This window comes from Camelus bactrianus, chromosome 27 (assembly GCF_048773025.1).
Source record: "Camelus bactrianus isolate YW-2024 breed Bactrian camel chromosome 27, ASM4877302v1, whole genome shotgun sequence".
In the NCBI taxonomy this organism is placed as follows: domain Eukaryota; kingdom Metazoa; phylum Chordata; class Mammalia; order Artiodactyla; family Camelidae; genus Camelus; species Camelus bactrianus.
Window position 1 is genome coordinate 26,194,273 of NC_133565.1, and position 19,557 is coordinate 26,213,829.

At 45.8% G+C, this 19,557-nt stretch overlaps 1 protein-coding gene across 1 annotated transcript; it reads left to right on the forward strand.

The window, feature by feature from the left end:
- The first annotated feature begins 287 nt into the window (after window positions 1–287).
- On the forward strand, window positions 288–17,295 carry VPS33B (VPS33B late endosome and lysosome associated). Its single transcript, XM_010955086.3, has 23 exons — window positions 288–746; window positions 3,525–3,605; window positions 3,966–4,027; window positions 5,145–5,194; window positions 5,392–5,459; window positions 8,826–8,871; window positions 10,102–10,196; window positions 10,497–10,601; window positions 11,005–11,101; window positions 11,325–11,402; window positions 11,607–11,680; window positions 11,981–12,067; window positions 12,206–12,296; window positions 12,511–12,585; window positions 12,832–12,896; window positions 13,035–13,089; window positions 14,082–14,128; window positions 14,709–14,841; window positions 15,479–15,552; window positions 16,061–16,162; window positions 16,317–16,392; window positions 16,527–16,643; window positions 16,934–17,295. The coding sequence occupies exons 1-23, from the start codon at window positions 651–653 to the stop codon at window positions 17,011–17,013; spliced, it is 1,854 nt and encodes a 617-aa protein (XP_010953388.1). The 5' UTR covers window positions 288–650; the 3' UTR covers window positions 17,014–17,295.
- Window positions 17,296–19,557: the final 2,262 nt, after the last annotated feature.

Below are 19,557 nucleotides of genomic sequence, written 5' to 3' on the forward strand. Positions count from 1 at the left end.
TGTGAAGTAGATTTGATTGACAGCCAAGATCCCCAGTGCTCGGTGCCCTCCGGACTCCGAGGTGGTTTCGTCCATTTCAGGAAGTTCTGAAAATCGAGCAAGTGCCCAACGCTTGCTTGAGTGAGGCAGGAGGAGAACTGGCGTACCCTTCAAAGTTAAAGACATAATCCTCTTTTGAAAGGAACGCTCGCCGCTATCCAGGTATGGGACTGGAACGATGACGCGTTGCCGCTCGTTCTGAAATGTCCCTTCCAGGACGCCGTCCCTTTCCCCTTACGCTAAGCGCTGGGCGAGCGTAACGGACTTCCGGGAGGTCTAGGAAGTCGCCTTTCTCTTTGGCTGGAGGCGGGTTTTTCTGCGGGTGCAGACCCGAATCCCGCTGACAAGCCGAGTGGACCGGGAGGGGCAGGACGGGGCACGGAGGCTGCAGGCCTGAGGCGAGGTCCCCTGAGGCTGCGGCTGCCTGACTGAGAGGTGGCCATTCATTCCTCGAGTGTGGCTGAGGAGCGAGGGCCCCTTCGGGGGCTCTTTCGAAGTCAGCTGCCAGACCTGAAGGAGAACCACCCTGCGCTTACCCTGGGCCGCTGCTGGCCTTCTCAGAGTGGAGGGCACCCCACTTCTTCCACCCTGCGGCTGAGGTGACCGCTGCCATGGCTTTTCCCCATCGGCCGGACGCCCCAGAGCTACCTGACTTCTCCATGCTCAAGAGGCTGGCTCGAGACCAGCTCATCTATCTGCTGGAGCAGGTCAGTGCCCGCCACGCCGGGGGCCTTCACTGCATCAGCAGTTTTGCACTCTCTGGATGAATAGTTCTTTCTTCCTGAGTTCCCTTGATCTTGCTCTTGGCCCTTGGTATTGTCCTTGGAGCTTCTGTGGCAGGTCCAAAATGAAGCCGGAGGAAAACCGGTGGCAGTAAGGAAAAAAACCGGTGGCTGGAGGAAAACCGGTGCCTGGGATAACCTGACCAGGGAATTAATGGAAATCACCCCCTCCCTTTTTTTTTCCATACAGGCAAGGGAGACACCACTAGTGCCAGGCATCACTGGGGATGGAAAGATAGTTAAGACATCTTTGTCCTTAGGGATTTTACACTCCAGTGGGATGTATGAAACACAAAGTACCCCACACAGGGTGTCATGAGTAAGTGGTAAGGGAGTGATAGCTAGGGTGCCTGAAACAATCATTTCTAGCTAGAGTGATCTAGCAGTTTTATGGAGCTGGAGTTGAAGATAACCATATTTTCCTTGGAGATGGGAGGGGATGTTCCAGGCAGATGGACTGGTAGGAGCAGAGCTGAGGAACAGGGAAGGACAAGGCATGTGGAACAGGGAAGAGAACGATTAGAAGTTACACTGTAGGCATTAGGCAGCCACTGAAGATTTTTTCTTCCATCTGTGGCATGAAACAATACTTGAAGATAATTCTAATAGCTGTCATGGAGTTGGGTAAATGGGCAACAAGAAGGCCAGTTAGGAGACCATAGATCAGACTGAAGTAATAACAAAGGCCCATGCAAACTTAGTGGCAGTGGAAATGAAAGGGAGTGATGGATTTTTAAGTCATGGTGAAAGAAGACTCAAAGATTTATTAATTGGTTGTAAAAATTAAGGGAGAAGCAAAGCTGAGTTTGAGATTTTTAACTTGGGTTAATAGGAAAACAGTGCTGTTACCACAATTGTAAGGATTACATATATAGTCATTTGTTTAATGTCCATTTCCCCCACTAGATTGGAAGGTCCTTAAGGACACGGAACATATCTGTTTTGTTCAACATTGTATACCCAGTGAGTACCCAGCTTAGAGTCAGGCACTTAGCATGTGCTTAATAAATATTTGTTGCATGAACATTGAATGGAAGTGAGAAAAAGAATTAGAAAGAGAAATGGGTTTGGTGAGGGAAGTTGATTAGTTTGGGTTTGGATAGGGTGAAGTTAAGATGCTAGTAGGAAGTACTGCTTGTAACATTCAGCAGATAGAAATGTAGGGTTGCGGCTGGGGTGAAGATGGGGACTTAGGAGAACCTCAGGGGATGTGAAACCATATTTTATTTCTCTGTAATAGGTCCTGGATGGTAGCACAGTGATTTGCACATGAAAGACACTCAACAAATGTCTGAGGAGTTGAAAAGAGATGCTAGTTAGAACCACTAAAAAAAATTCTATTACATGTTCCATGTATCTCTTAACCTATTTTTGTTCATATTACCACCAGCTTATCAGGTCCTCATTTATTACCCCATGCTTGGGCTGCTTAATCACATGAATGGACTGTTGCATTAATCATATGAATGGACTCCTTGCTTCTGGTTTCTCATATCTCCAATCCATTTTACCCTCAGTTCCCGGATTTACCTAACTGAAATTCTCAGCTAAGTGGATGCTTCAGTGCACAAAAGCTTTCTGTTTTCCCTTGTTCTGTAGAAGATGAAATCCAAATTCCCCAACTTGACATTTGGAACCCTGCATGCTCCAATTCTAGTCAAATGTTTCAATCTTGTTTCCCACCATTGCCCTACATCAAGATTTCTCAACCTGGGTGCTGTTGCATTTTGGCCTGACTTTTTGGGCTGGTAAATCCTTTGTTGTGTGTCCTGTGCATTGTAGGATGTTTAGCAGCATCCCTAACCTCTACCCACTAGATGCTGGTAACATCCCCTGCACCCAGGTTGACAACCAAAAATTTCTGCAAATATTGTCAAATGTCCCCTGTGGGGCAAAATCATCCCTGGTTGGGAACCACTGCCTTACATGTACCTTACCCATCAGCCAGACAGAATTGCTTGTTCTGCCCTCACATTCAGCCTGTTCGCTTTCCCTGGCCTTTGCTGGTTTGCCATCTTAATTTATCACTGCCAACACTCTACCTATTTGTCAAGGCCTAGATGAGAGGAAACTTTGAATGACTTCCCCCTCTCTGCTGCCCAGTATGGCCTCTCCTTCCTCTGGACAGATGAGAGATTAGCATCAGGAGTGATGAAATGGGAACCAGATGACAGGGATTTGGGGTGGTAGAGGGGGTGGGTGGGTGAGGACCATCCTGGGCTATGTTTTCTGCCTTGGACTTAGGTTATTTTTGTAATTAGAAGATAAATGTTATTTAAAGAGATATTTGGCAGTTAGTTGAGGGGTTGCAGGATATACGGTACGGATTTGTTTTGTTTGGCTTTCTTCAGCATGAGATCAGGGTTATCAGGAGGCAGAGTGGAGGAGGCAGTGCAGTAGAGCAGCAATGATGGAGGACAACAAGGTCACTAGCGAGCAGGAGGGTTGAGTGATAAAGACTTAACCTTAGAAAGAAGGTGAAATATCTTTCCACTGGTGCAGAAAATGAGAAGACAAAATAGGTGAATATGTAGAGAAATGTCAGCTGTGAATATAGACCATAAATTAGGGGCTGGGGTAGATGAGGTCTAGTGCCCTTCCACCTCAGAGACTGTGCTTCCATTTTATGGATGGCTGGATGGGCTCTCAGCCAAGGGAGCTTGTGTGACCTGTGAGTGACCCAAGATACTGTCTCTGTCTCAGCTTCCAGGAAAAAAGGACTTGTTCATTGAGGCAGATCTCATGAGCCCTTTGGATCGAATCGCCAATGTCTCCATCCTAAAGGTACCTGCCCCTTTACCCAGGTGGGCTCAGGCCCCTCTTTCCTCATTAAGCAGTTTTTCTTTTGGTGAACAGTATGAGGTACTAAACAGTGACTACCCTTATAGGGTAGATATAGGTAGCTGAGTTGAGTGGACAAAACAGGATTGATAATGCTGTTTGTATTCTTTTTGAATTGTTTTATTTTTGGTTTCTCTTTTGGCACTTTGAGGAAGGTTCAGTGGGATGGTCATCAGGGAGATACCTTGTTCCTAGAATTAACATAAATGGGAGGGAGCCCTTCGAGAAGAGCCCTGTCTTTGTATCACACTTTGGGTTTCTAAGCACTTTTATATCCATTGTTTTGTTGGATTCTCTCTGTAGCAACATGAAGTAGACAAACTGTACAAAGTGGAGAACAAGCCAGCTCTCAGCTCCAGTGAACAGTGAGTATCTGGGAAGGTCTGTCTCAGCTCCAAGCTGGAGGAGGTCCCTGCACATTTGCCTTTCATGGCTCCTTGGCCAAGATCTGCACCATGATATTTGTGATACGGTTCACCTCCCTGCACTTCTACAGTTTCATCCATTAGTTATGCTTTAGCCTCTTGATTTGTCCCCCTTCCTGCAGTTCCCCCCTCCCTTGTCTCTTCTCTCTAACCCAATCTACCATCTTTAACCAGATTGATTAATCTTTCAAAAATATTTTCACTGTGCCCCTCTCAAGAACCTTCAAGGCTTCCTTTACTTACTGAGTGAAGTCCGCATCACTCACCACAGATTCCCAGGCCGTCTCCAGGGAGGCCTCACACCCCTTTTCCAGCCCGGTCTCTCAGAGATGCCCTGGAGCTTGACTCAGTATGCGCTCTCACGTGCTTCCAGTTCTGTGCTCATACCTCCATGCTTTTGGCCACTCTGACCACCCTGCCTGAAATTCTTTCCTATCTTCACTGCTCTTGTAAAAATACCCAGCCTTCAGAGCCCAGCTCCCCTCCTCCATGTGGCTCTTAGTTGCCATCCCAGGGTGATTTTCTCCTCCTCTGGATTTGCATGGGGTTTAGTGTTTGTCCTGTTCACTTGGCACAGTCAGTCACATACTGCCTGTTGTCTGTTTTCTGTTTTTATTTTTTATATTTCTCAACCTAAGTAATGTACACCCTCCCTTGGAGGAAAAAAGTTCTCCTAGATACATAGAGAATACATCCATGAACCCCAGTTTGAAAAGCATTATTTTATATACTTTCTCGTAATGTGTTTTTTAACGCTTGACTGTTAATCTACTCCATACATAGGTGCATCTTATTTTGCCCAATAGACTGTAACTTATTTGAGAGCAGGAGCTCCTGGGTCCACCATAGGGCCAACAAGTGCCCCCAGCTCACCCCAGTATGCCTGTCTTATCAAGGGGAGTCTCCTATGGTTGATATGTGGTCGGCCAAGAGAGCTGGCATGGCTTTGGCTGGGGTGAGAACTGTAGCAAGTGGTGAAAGGGTTGACATTGTTCCAGTTTCTACCAACTTCATTATTTTTCTTCATGAGGTTTTTTTTTTCCCTTCTCTCCCATAGATTGTGCTTCTTGGTCAGACCTCGCATCAAGAATATGCGGTACATTGCTAGTGAGTGTGCCGGGCTGTTCCATGTAACTGAGACCTGGGGAAGCATGGGAAGGTCTAAGGGCCTTGGCCGTAAGAACCCTTTAAGGAGAAAAGACTTGCTTGGGCTGGCCATCCCCCTTGTAGAGGCTCTCCACTTCCTTGCTCCTAGTCTAACAAGTGGCCCATGGCATTCTAGGTTGCATCCCTTCTGTCTGTAGGTCTTGTCAATGCTGACAAATTGGCTGGCCGAACTCGTAAATACAAAGTGATCTTCAGCCCTCAGAAGGTGAGTTTGGATCCTGGTGGGCATGGGGTAAGATAGAACAGAATTGGGAACTGGGAAAGGGGAGGGGAAGGGGCCAACAGCTGTATCTCCCTCTAAGCAAATTATGTGTGACTGAACAAAATATCTGTCATTGTCTTTTCTTTAATGTAGTCCTGATCATTTAGCAGAGGGTCTGTCATCAAACTTCCCTAGATAAGATTGTGGGATTATGAGAGGTGGCATCTACATAGATTTCTTTTCTTTTCTCTTCTTTTCTCTAATTGAAGTATAGCAAGTTATAATGTGTCAATGTCTGGTGTACAGCATAGTGTTCCAGTTATGCATATAGATACATATATTCATCTTCATATTCTTTTTCATTAGAGGTTATTACAAGATATTTAATAGAGTTCCCTGTACTATACAGAAGAAACCTGTTTTTCATCTGTTTTTATGCATAGTGGAGACTTCTTTAAATGAAAAGATTGACAGTTTTGAAGTAGAACCTACTATGTATACCTTCTAACACAAATTCCTGTATGGTAATGGTACACAACGTTATGGCTTTTCAATGACTTTCTACCTATATCCCTTTAATAATAAGTATAATAAATCATCCCTCACCATGCTCCTCTAAGGCATGTGGCTGGGCTTTCCCTGGGTTGTTAGAACTATACCAGTGTACTTTGGAAAAACATTTTCTTGCACAGGAAGGGAAACTTAGAGACCATTTTACTGTACCTGACTTCGAGTAGCTTAGGAAACTGAAGCCCACAGTCACACAGTGAGTTAGCATAGCCAGGCTAGGTTTCTTCCGTCTTTACTTCAGTAACTGCAGTGTTTGGTGATCTATCAGAGTATCTCCGTTTCTCGATTCCATCAAGCTCCCCTCTCATCCCCACATCAGTGGGGTGCATCGTAGGTACATCCTCAATCTCATTGATTGGGAGGAATGATGTACCAAGCCATAGACCTATAAAAGCTATACCAAGCAGTGCATACCACACCTAGAGCAGGTAGAAATTAAACTGGAAAGCACAGGGATTTATTCCTTTGCTATTTTCCTAAGAAAATTCTAGAGAAAATAGCAGCAGGTAAGACTAAAGATGCTGAAGCCAAACTGTTTCAGTGTGAATCCTTGCTTTAGCACCTATTACCTGTGTGATCTTGGAAAAGTTATTTAACTGTTCTGTGTCTTAGTTTTCTCATCTATAAAATGGAGTTGATAATAGTGCTTATCTTTTTTAAATGAGATGACTTTCAGTTTCTGTTGAGATGTCTAGTGGAATCACAGGCTTCTACTGTTTTCTTATCACATAAAAGGACTAAAAGGAAAGAACCAATGACCTTCCTTTGAAGATCATTTGAAGATTGATAGCACAATTTTACAGCTATTTATTTATTTAGTGTTGGTTTCTTTTCTTTCTTTCTTTCTTCTTCTTCTTCTTCTTCTTTTTTTTTTTTGTGGGGAGAGTAATTAGATTTGTTTATTCATTTTAATGGAGATACTGGAGATTGAACCCAGGACCTCATGCATGCATACCCTCTAAGGTATACCCTCCCATCACTGAGCTATACCCTCCCCAATCTTTCAGCTATTTATCCTGTTCAGGAATACAAATATATCAAGTATAACATTGTTGTTAGGGCAAGGAAATTATTGAGTCAAATAACCAATCAGAATTACAAGTTGCTTTTGAATGTTATTAAAGGAGCTTTAGTAATAATTCCTAGTTTTTGGAGTCTCACAAAACCCTTTTTTTCAAATTTTACTTCCAAGAACAGATCTGTTTAAATAGGGAATAGGACAAGTTGGTAATAGTTTCAAATAATCCTGTAAACCTCCATATCACACAGAAGAACAAAATTGATATTGATATTTTTAAGTGAATTTTCTCTTTCTAACACCCTATCTAGTCAAATTCTTTGACCTAATTTTCCATCACAGGATGATCTCTCCCTCATTAGCTGTAGGGAAGAGGAAATCTTTATCTCTTCCTGAGACCCTTTTTGTTAATTGTGAACATTGGCAGTCTTCAAACCAGGCTCTGGAATTCCATCAGTTAGCATTAGAAGTAGGCCCTTCAATTTCAGTTTTACTGACAGAAATGAGTGAGGGGTAATTAGGACTCTTCTGTGTAACCATAAAACAAGGAGCACATAGCATTAATCTGCCACATCTCATAGAGCTTTGAGCGTCAAGAGAGGTAATCCTTCTGAAACACTAACAACAATGCCTAGTACATGTAAAATGCGTCCTACACACCCACTGTTATTATTGTCATCATCCTTATTAGACGGAAGTGCCCTCAACTTTCTTATTACCTTCAAATGTTTCATCCTTTTCCTACCCATCTCAAAGGAGGACGAGCCACTGGCCTTGTCCCATCTAAGATCAGCAGCTCACCCGTGTTCTTGGCTCCATCTCTGCCTTCCTCCTCCACTCTCTTGCTTCATCAGGTAGACTGTTTATATCTTCAACCATGTCGGTCTCTTCTAAACAGTTCTCCATCCTTCATCTCTTGTCCCTATCAGGGACTCTCCCTTCTTTCATGGCCAGGCTTCTGTTCGGAATTATCTGCTGTCACTGCTTCTGCTTCCTCACATCCACCTCCATCTTTTCATCTAGTCCCCTAAGGCCTCTGTTGTCAAATCCAGTGATATCTATTTTATGTTCATCCTCCTTAACTTATCTGTCAGTGGACACTGTTGCTCATTCTTCTTTGAAGCTCTGACCTCCTCTGCCTTTAGAGGTGCCGTTTTCTTCTGGTCCCACCTCTCTATGTATTCTTCCTCAGTCTTCTCTGCCAGGTCTTGGACTGTGCACCCTTTTAGTTTTGGTTCCCTGGAGTCCTACCCTTAGCTCTCTTCTCTCTGTGTGGTCTTTGGACAAACCACCCACTTTAAATGCATCATATGTGCCATTGACCCCCCCAAGACTGTATGTCCAGACCTCCCTCAGTGTCTCCAGAGGTCCCATGGACATGTCCTAACCAGAAGTCCCTCCATCCTCTCTCACGCACTGTGCTTTACCTACACCTGCTCCTCCTCCTCTTTTTCTAGAACCTCTCATGCCCTTCTTCCCATCTCTGCCTGCAGGACTCACCCTTCCATGACAGTTGAAGTCCCTTCTCCTTTGTAAAGCTTCTCCAGTCTCTCAGGAAGAAAAATACAATCAACTTAATGACTAAATAAAATGGCTGAAAAGGAAACAAAGCATTAGGCTAGATGATAACGGTGGTCCTTTCTAGATCTAAGAGTCCGGGTTTGCTAATCTTTTTCATTGGGTTCAACAAGTGTGGTCCTCAGCAATGACCACAGAGGAACTCCTAAGAAATGAAAAGACCAGAGAAGACGGTTACTAATCAGCTTCCCTTTCTCTTCCAGTTTTATGCGTGTGAGATGGTGCTTGAGGAAGAGGGCATCTATGGAGGTGAGAGGAGATGAGTGTGAGTGGAAGGGGGAGGGCATGTGGAAGAAGGACATAATGGTTGTTCCCATCTCCTCCTTTCCCATGTCTCATTCCTGTCGGCCTATCGGGAGGAGAGGGTCCTGAGAATAGGAAGTCAGACCCCAAATTAGAACACTAGTGAGACAGCGTGAAAGGGATGCCAGGGTTCCAGTTGGAAATTACCAGCCGCTGTCCTCTCACCTTTCAAGACTTCCACCAGGAGAAATTGTGTCTTCTTTCTCTGTGTTTGCCTCACTCCATCCTCCATGCAACACAAACCTGGTCATGGTACTCCCTGCTAGAAATCCTGCAGTGGCTCTGAATAAAGCCCAGACTCCTCAGCGTGGCTCCTCCGCCTCTTCAGTCTGGCCCCTTCCTGGCCTTTAGCCTCATCACATGCCTCTCCTATCTCCCGACTCACTACCCTACAGCCCTGGGGACTTCACACATCTGTTCCTATTGCCTAGAATATTCCTCACTCTACAACTTTTTGCCTACCTAGACCATACTCAAATTCTAAGCCTAATGTCACTTTTTTAGGGAGGTCTTTCCTCTACCCCTAGTTGAGGTTAGATCCCTGAAATATTTGTGTCCATGGATTGCTGTTTTACTTCTTTGGAGCACAAAACTAATTACGTTTGTCTGGTGCTCAACTCTCTTTCTACACTGGAGGCTCCAGAAGTTAGGAGTGTGTCCCTCTTCACCACCACATCCCCAATGTTTAGCCTGGTGCTTGCACATATGTGGCTTTCAGTCAGTATTTAATGAATAGTGAATGAATGTATGTTTTGCCAGCACGCTAATGAAAACACACCATTTATCACATTGTATTATAGGCTGTTATGTACGTGTCTCCTTTCCTTACCAGCCTGTGGGCCCCTTCTGGGCAGAAACTGTACCTTATTCATCTCTGAGCATCCTGTGCTTAGTGCAGTACCTGGCGTGTGGCAGGCACTCAGGAATTTTTGCATGACTGTGGTGGACCATCCTTTTTTTTTTTTAATACATTTTTAAATTAAAAAAAATTCTTATTTTGGGGATAGGCAATTAAGTTTTATTATTTTTAGTGGAGGTACTGGGGATTGAACCCAGGACCTTGTGCATGCTAAGCAGGAACTCTACCACTTGAGCTATACCTCCCCCGTGGACCATCCTTCTTAATGTGGAGCTACGTGCCTTCTGCAGGGAGGCTGATGCTCTCTGTACCCACAGATGTGAGCTGTGACGAATGGGCCTTCTCTTTGCTGCCTCTTGATGTGGATCTGTTGAGCATGGAACTCCCAGAATTTTTCAGGGACTACTTTCTGGTAAATGCAGGGCCCTTGGGTCTTGGCATCGAGGGGTGGGGACAAACATGGGGTCCCGTGGGCTAGAAATGTGGATTTAACCTTCGTCCAACTCATGTAATTTATTATGAGTGATCGTGATTTGGAGATTGAATGTTACTGGTTGATGTCCATGGGGCTTCCTTTGGGATCAATGAAAATGAGCTCTTTCAAGCATTGCCCAGACCCTGCCTTTCTGCTCCAGGGCTTCTAGGCCTAGCCACTTTCCAGATGGATCTGTCGGGCTGATCCATATCTTTGTGGCCCATGTGGTCCCTGCAGGAAGGAGATCAGCGCTGGATCAACACTGTGGCACAGGCCTTGCACCTCCTCAGCACTCTCTATGGACCTTTTCCTTACTGCTATGGAATTGGCAGGTGTGCCAAGGTGAGCAGTTTTGTTGTCCTGATAGTCCCTATTTCACCTGCTGTCTACCCACTGAGGTTGTTCATGGGCACCTGTGATGTGAGGTATATTCTTTACTTTGCTTTTATTGCTCCAGAATAGGCCTCAGAGAGAGCTTGTGTGGCTAACAGAATGGCAAGAGCCAAGGTCCTCTGGGCAGCATTCCTAAATCTTTAGGGGCAGAGATATTTCTTCACTGGTGTGGGGGAGGATGGGGAGGGATGGACACAGATGGGTGTCGAGTAGGTAATATTGTTAATAATTAGCTTCCCTCTTGGGATCAAGGAGAAGTGTCACATGAGGTATCAAAGAGGTTGGGTTCTGTAGGAGTGGGGCTGCAGTACGGACCTGGACATAAGATTGAGAATTTCTTGGGTCCTGGCAGATGTCACATGAATTGTGGAGGAACCTGGAGGAGGAGGAGGATGGTGAAACCAAGGGCCGAAGGCCAGAAATTGGACATATCTTTCTCCTGGACAGAGGTAAACTATGCTCAGCACTCCTCTCATCCGTGGACCTAGAAGACATGAGAATGTGGAAAACATGGTAACACAGTTAGGATCCTCAAGTTGGGGCTGTAAATGCCAGTGTTAATTGGGATCATGGGCCCTTGGGCCCCTTGGAAGGCACTTGAGCTGATACTGAGCAAACTGGGTAAGAGGCTGCGTCAGGGAGGACCCTCATGGTCAGGGATCTCGCTTTCAGACATGGACTTCGTGACGGCACTTTGCTCCCAGGTGGTTTACGAGGGCCTGGTGGATGACACCTTCCGTATCAAATGTGGTAAGTGGCATCTCGGCGGGATGGAGGTGTCCTCAGCTCCTGGAGCCTCCCGCGGTGGGGCGGGGCTTGTGGGAGAGACCCAGACTCTGACTATTTGGCAGGGCTTCCAAATAGTTTGGGGGGCCTTTAATGGCAGTTCAAGAAAGGGAGGAGAAGGAAGGCCTCATCAGAGATCCTCATAGCTGTCCCCTCGTGCTTTCAAAGGGAGTGTTGACTTTGGCCCAGAAGTCACATCCTCTGACAAGAGCCTGAAGGTGCTACTCAATGCCGAGGACAAGGTGAGTGCTTAGGTCCCAGAAGTGGATTTACCCGGGGCCACTGCTTCCATGAGGCTGTGGGTCCCGGTGCTGGGAGTGGAGGCTGAGTCCCCCAGAGAGAGGGATGCCCCACCACTTAGAGTTTACCCCAGAGCACGTAGCAGGGATTTGACATATATGTATTGATACCAGTGCAGATGTCTTGGTACTTTTGCTGGAACAGCTGAGCACTCTTCCTGTGCTGTCATGACACTGATGAGGTAGGAAGGAACAAGGTGAGGTTCTGTACAGTAAGTTCTTCCTGTCTTGTTCCCCTCACAGGTGTTTAATGAGATTCGTAATGAGCATTTCTCCAATGTCTTTGGCTTCTTGAGCCAGAAGGCCCGGAACTTGCAGGCCCAGTATGACGTGAGGCTCCCCGCCCAGTTCTCTGTCTGCTTCCTCAGTGGCTCCCCTTCTGATACTAGAGTGGGTGGGCACTGAGGGAGGGTAGTGGTTGCTCACATCTGAGGGCAGAGAGGTTGAACTCATGGGACGTCCCCACAGCGCCGGAGAGGCATGGACATCAAGCAGATGAAGAACTTCGTGTCACAGGAGCTCAAGGGACTGAAACAGGAGCACCGCCTGCTGAGCCTCCGTAGGTTTCAGCTTGAGGGCAGGGTGAGGGAATGCTGAGAGATTTGCCCCCAGGAGGAGGTCCCCGTCATCTGGCAGATAATGCTTTTATTTGGTCTAAAGTGGGAAGAAGTGCTTTTGCATTTTGCCTTAAGAGGTTTTTATTCTTCTGGACAATAAAGAGACATCCTTCTTGAACCAGGACTATGTCAGCTCCCCTTCCATCCTCTCTGCAGATATTGGGGCCTGTGAATCCATCATGAAGAAGAAAACCAAGCAGGACTTCCAGGAGCTCATCAAGACTGAGCATGGTAACTTGGCTACTTCTCATGCTCTGCTTCCCTGGCTCCCAGACCCAGCCCACCCTGAAAAGATGCTCTCTGGCTCTTTCCAGCTGATGCTGGCTGTGTGGAATGCTGGTTCCTGCTAGAAGTCCTGGGGGCCCCTTAACCCACCCCAAGGATGGAGAAAGAGATGGGGAGACAGATGCCCATTAGCATAGACGGCAACAGCTGAGCTGCTCCCCCAGTAACAGGCTGTCCTCTGATTACTCACAGCGCTACTGGAGGGCTTCAACATCCGGGAAAGCACCAACTACATTGAAGAGCACATAGACCGGCAGGTGAAGTGGGGTGGGGAGGGTGAAGGATGCGGGGATGTGGTGGGAATGGCATTTAGAGGTGGGGCTCAAGCAGAAGGAAGAGGGGAGAAGAATGCGTTATGACACTTGAATTCTCCTTGCCTCTTTCTTCCTGTGCAGGTGTCACCTATAGAAAGCCTTCGCCTCATGTGCCTTTTGTCCATCACTGAGAATGGTGAGTCCCAGGGACAAAAGATGCCAGATTGAAAAGCTAGACCTTAGGAATGGAATAAATCATTTTGAATGAGAGAGAACTATCTTAGCAGACAGAATGTTTCTGTGTAATCTTGTGGATTCTTTCCCCTGTAAAATAAAGCAGTTTTTGTTTTGGGTGAAACAGGTCATAGAGTAATTTATTGTCCCAGCCCTAAGCAGGACCATATCCAGGCCCCTAGAACAAGGCCTGTCCCACCATAGGACTGCAAAGGGGTAGAGCTGGGCAGCAATTCTCTCATCATTCCATCTGGCCTCCTATCCTCAATAAGATTTCATAATAAGGACACAGTCCAAGAAAAATCAATTTCATAAACATTTTAAAAGCCTGGACTGCCCAACCTTTCATGGCAACTTGTTTTGACTGTTGAAGTCTTCCAATTAGTGAACATTCTTTAAGGTTGTTCCTACCCAGAGAAGTAGTCTGCTTATTCTGGATTCCCTTTAGTGTAGTTGGAAGCCCATTTCTTCTTACCTCTATGGAGAAAAATGTCTAAGACGGCACTTTGGGAACTCATTTAAACACCTTTCCTATTGCTCCGTAGCTGTAAAGCAGTTCCCAGGAGAACTGGCCCATAGCCTGGAAGAAAAGCCCAGGAAGGCCCTCCTCCTCCCTTCTGCTGCATCCCACCGCACCTCCCACTACGGATTGGATTCGCATTCGTTTCAGTGTTCCTTCCTCAGGGCTCTTCCTTGGAACTCTCAGATCCAGGCTTTATAAAGTTTTTAATAAGCAAACTTAAATTTAGGAGTCAATTTAGAGTCAACTGCATAGGATGTAAGGTTAACATCATTTACTGATGCCTTCCTTCTGATTAGGGTTTTGGGTTTTTTTTGTTGGTTTTTTGTTTTGGTGGGGGGAGGAGGGTTTGCTGGTTGGTTGGTTTGGCTATACACTTTAGGACACCTCAACTGGCTCATGAACCTGTTGTCATGAACCTTGATTTTCCTCAGGTTTGATCCCCAAGGATTACCGATCCCTGAAAACCCAGTATCTGCAGGTAAGGTCAGGAGAATGCATTCTTGAGGGAACTTGGTGGAGGGAGGTCATTGGACATTTTTGAAAGAGGCAAAAGAAATGGTCCCGTTCTTGCCCACATCACCACCCTGTTCCCATGTGGCCTCCCTCTCAGAGGTTGTGGGGATAGTCACCCCTCAGCACACAGAGACCCTTCCCACTGCTGTTGTATCACTCTGCTCGCCTCTCATGTGGCCAGTGCAGGGGGAGTTTGTACAGTTCAGCTATTGGACCCAGTGGTGAGTTCTTACCCCTGGACTCTCCCTCCCTTTAGCACCTTGAGAGGCAGTGATACAGCTTTCCTTCCAGGTCTTCCTCAAGTCCTGCCTCATCTGTGAAGCCTTCCCCACCATCCTTACATCCATAGCTTTCTGAGTTCTTTCATTGTTTCGTGCTGCTTTTATTCTTCTTTGGTGTTTGGTTATTTCTGGCATGAAAATCTTTCCCACAAACAAGAGTGAGCTCCTCAGGGCACAGACTGCATAATCCTTCACCTCGTGTCAGCTAACAGTGCTAGACCCCTGGCAGACGCTCGGTAGAGAGCTGCATTGCATTTTCTTCAGAGCTATGGCCCTGAGCACCTGCTCACCTTCTCCAATCTGCGGCGAGCTGGGCTCCTAACAGAGCAGGCCCCGGGGGACACCCTCACAGCTGTAGAGAGTAAAGTGAGCAAGCTGGTAACGGACAAGGCTGCAGGTGAGCAGGAGCCCAGGTAACCTGTTTCCCCTCCTCAGCTGTTGTTGCCTCTTCTCAACAGGCAGAGCACCCTGAGAGGGAAAGAATGAGCTGGGGGTTGGGGGAGGAAGTGATTCCTTACTGTTAACTGTCCTCACTGCCACTACTTCTGCTAGTAAGAGCACTTGCCGGTTAGTGAACACTGATGTGCTAAGCCCTTTAGATACAGTTCCTCATTTAATCCTCATAGAGTTTCTATATGGTAAGTTTTATTATCTCCATTTTACAGATGAGGAAACTGAGACTTAGAGAGGTTAAGGGACTTGTTCGAGGTTCCTCAGTAAGTCAGATTTGAACCCAAGTTGGTTTGACTCCAAAGGTCATACACTTAACCAGTAAACTAGGGTCACCCTGTAGATTGCATTTAGTAGACAGCTGGTACCCTGTAGGAGAGGGAAGACTGTGAGTGGCAAGAGTGGTGAATGTCTTCATCAATTCCAGGGAACTAGAGGTGACTAGCTTTGAGGGGGATCTTCAAATGTGATAGGTCTTGCTATTTGAGAAGAGGTGGTCCTCTTATTTTCTGGATGGTATAGCCTGTGGCAGCATCATTAATCCATAAACCTTAGATGAAACTCAACACTGATTTCTTTCCCAGGAAAGATTACTGATGCCTTCAGTTCTTTGGCCAAGAGGAGCAATTTTCGTGCCATCAGCAAGAAGCTGAATCTGGTATGTAGAACAGGGGTGGGTAGGGGAGGTGACAGGTTCAGTCCTCTGTGGAGTACTTTGAATCCACAAAATCTTCTCTGTCATTTTGTTTTTATAAAGATCCTTTCATTTAGTAGCATTATAGCATGAGCTTAATTTAATAACAAGAATAACACAAAGATTCATTCATTTAATAAACATGTAACAAGCAGCTGCCAATGTCACAGAATATGCTAAGTGCTGCTTCAGTGACAGACCCATCCCATGTCACTGAGGGGTCAGAAAGGGGCAGCCTTCCCTCTTGCCCTTCTTAGGGAGCATGGGAACTCATTCAAGAGAATCAGCAGGTACTGAACAGCTTTCATCTTCAGTTACGGATTCTTTTTTTTTTTTTTCCAGAGGTAATTGCTGGTTCTCCCTTTAGTTGAAGTATGAACTGTTCTTAGGGATATGCCACTTTTCTCTGACCCTGTAAAGGCCTAGAGGGTTGAGTTGTCACTTGCCTCATGCAGTCCCTTTTACCCTCTAGATCCCACGTGTGGATGGCGAGTATGATCTGAAAGTGCCACGCGACATGGCATATGTGTTCAGTGGGGCTTATGTGCCCCTGAGCTGCCGAATCATTGAGCAGGTGAGAACAGGTGACTTGCTCCCATTCATATTTCATGCTCTCTGCTTTCTCTTAGTCCCTGGCCTGGCCTAGTTTTTAACTACCCTAGTGACTGGCAAGAACCCTGGCAGTCTGACTGCTACTCGACTTGAACCTAGCACTTGTGCCTTCCCAGGTGCTGGAGCGGCGAAGCTGGCAGGGCCTGGATGAAGTGGTGCGGCTGCTCAACTGCAGTGAGTTGGCATTCACAGGTGAGTGGCCTTGACCGGCAGAGGGTGGAGGCGGGCTGGGTGGACTGAGAGGAGGGCTGGATGCATCACCCAGTAGAGTGAGCGAGCGAGCAAGTGAGCTGGGTGAAAAGCTGAGTCTGGTCTGATATTCGCAGACATGACCAAGGAAGACAAGGCTTCCAGCGAGTCCCTGCGCCTCATCTTGGTGGTGTTCTTGGGTGGCTGCACGTTCTCGGAGATCTCAGCCCTCCGATTCCTGGGCAGAGAGAAAGGTGAGAACCAGCCTCCATGGGATCCTGAGGGCAGCACTCAGGAAGCCTTTTTTACTGGGCTCTGGGTACCACTTGCTGCCATTTGCTGTGGGCTGAATAGCAGGGAGCCCGGTTCCAACAAGCTTGCATGGCAAGTTGCTGTGCCCAAGAGCATGGCACTGATGTCTCTGTGTCTGTAAACTGGTACTCTGACCCAGCTAAGGCAGTGGAACTGGAGAGGCTTGACATGGCTCATGTTGGGGACCTAGTTCTGCTCTCAGTCACATATGGTGGTGCTTTTGACTCCTTAGGGTACAGGTTCATTTTTCTGACAACAGCAGTCACCAACAGCGCTCGCCTTATGGAGGCCATGAGTGAGGTGAAAGCCTGAAGTTTTCCCTGCCTGTGTTGAAGTCTTCCCTGGACACATTCCTCGGATACAGGAGTTTGACTCCCAGCTACTAATAAATGTCTACCAACTGTCCTACTAAGAGCTGGGAGCAGGGAACTTATTTGGGATTTAGAGAAGAAATCTGAGGAGAGCGTTCACTTCCTGCCCCCAGGATATTTCTTTTTGTTTATGAGGTACAGTCAGTGCTGATGAGGAGGAAGGGGATCTTTTGCTAAATCCTGTTTAAGTATCATTGTAAATAAAGCCTCTACTCTCAATATAGTATGTTTAATTCTGGACATGTACTTCCATTTTGATTAAAGCAGAGGGGACTTTACGTAGGGGCTTTGTCTGCTCCGTGGCCTGGACTCCGTATTAGCTCTGGGCCTGGTCTGGTTCTTCCTTGAAACTTTCCCTGTACTGGACTTTCCTCAACCATACAATGAGGGGGATGGATTAGGTAGATGATCAGCAAGCACCCTTCCAATTCTAAAATTCTGTGATTCATTAAACTTTAGAAAAAAAATGAGTTTGTTATTTTAACTTGAGGAGGTACTTGAATTTTAAGCCTTTTGTTTCTTATTGCAGAATGAAAGATTGTGTCCCTCGTTAGAGTAGTTTCAGGCATTGGCAGACTGTGGTCCTATAAAGATCACGAGTGCCCTCCTAAGTGCTGATTCTAGTGAACTCTAACCACATCTGTTAGTGGTTTCTTTTCCATCCTCTTTGAACTTGATCTCACTGATGAGCACCCTTTCCTTCCTGAAATTCTTGTATTCAGCTTCTGTGACATGCTTTTTTGTCTTCCTGCAGTCTTCTGGGCTGCAGTTCCATCTCCTTTGATTCCTCTGGGCATCCCCCTTGGTTGACGTCTCCTCTCGCTGTCCTTAGTTGTTATCCTGTTAACCTGTACATCTCAAACTTTTGTCTCACTGTTGAGCTTTACACCATTATTTCCAACCTGATCGTTCCACAGGCACTTCAAACTCAACACGTCTAAGATAAACTCTCAAACTGAACCTCTTGTCCCCACTTGGAATCCCTAAATCTGCTCTTCTTTCTGTATTTCCTTAATCGACATTCTTATCATCTACTCGGGTTTTCTTTGTGCAGGAAATTATATCCCTGACTTCACATTTTTTATTTTTAGCCCCTACGTTCAGCTGGTCCCCCTACCTATTATTTCTAAATGCTTCTAGTTCATCTTCTTTTCACCATCCCCGTGGCAGAGGTACTTGTTTTTGGCTTGGCTTTTGCAAAACTGTCCCTCCCGGTTGCTCTGCCTCCTATCTGTTCTCCTGTTCACTTTTGATAAGTGCTGCCACTTGTCAAAAGAAAGATCCTAACCTGTGTTGTTGGATCATCAAAAGTATTCTTTCTGAGGGGAGGGTAATAGCTCAGGAGAGCTATGCTTAGCATAGCTAAGAGCATGTGCTTAGCATGCATGAGGTCCTAGGTTCTATCCCCAGTACCTCCTCAAAAAAAAAAATGGGGGGAAAAAAGTATTCTTTCCATAGAAGAATGATAATGCTATATGAGTACAAATTCCAAGGAAAATGCATACCTCAAGCGTCTAGCTAGAATCTTAACAGTGCTACTTACATCAGGCTAGTGTGCAAGATCAAAGACACTGCTGCTGACAGAGCTGTTAATTTGCAGAAAGAATATGTGGCAGTTAGAAGATTCTATGGCCAAGTGAATAAACAGTCACAGTGCATTGCACTTACATTCTAGAACAATGCTGTTCAATAGAAATACGACCCCTTTTTATACACACATTAAACAGTGTTGTATGTGCTGAGTATGTGCTCTGAATTGATATCTTCCAACGGTTCTGTGACTTTGTTAGCTTCAGAACTACAGTGTAAAGGACATGATAGCAAAATTGGTCTTATCTCTGGATACTTACAACGCTGGCTGTGGGAACCTATCTGAAGATCACAAGTTTTTGAAGTTTTCTGGAAAACTCTCAAGTTAATCAACAAAGAATGCAAGTAAATTTTAAAAGTGGTGCCTGTAGGCCACACATTACATGGTATAAATGTTTGGCACACGGCTGATAAGTTAAAGGATGTTGAAAGCATCAGTGAAGTTCTTGGTGAGAAAACCATGGTCCTGACGGTGGAGCAAACGAGCGTCTTACTTTTCCTACATGGAAAAGGCAAATGAAGAGAATTCACAGAAGTTACACTTGGCCAATACACGTGGGGGAAATGTACAATTTCAGTTATAATCAATTAACTATGAATGAAACAAGGAAATGCCTAGCAAAGAGGTTTAAAAGGACAGTAATACTCCACGCTGCTGAGGGTAAACGGAAAGTACTCTTCAGGTGAGGCTCCTTTGGTGGGGAGGGCAAATTAATAAATACAACCTGTCTGGAGAGGGAGTGTTCAGTGATTACACTTCTAAGAACCAACCCTAAGAAAATGATGCAAAGATACAGGTATGAAGACCTTTATTTGTACAAACTGCAATCTAAATATCCATCAATAGCAAAATTGTTGAATTATGAATCTACACACCAATATATTATGCAACCAT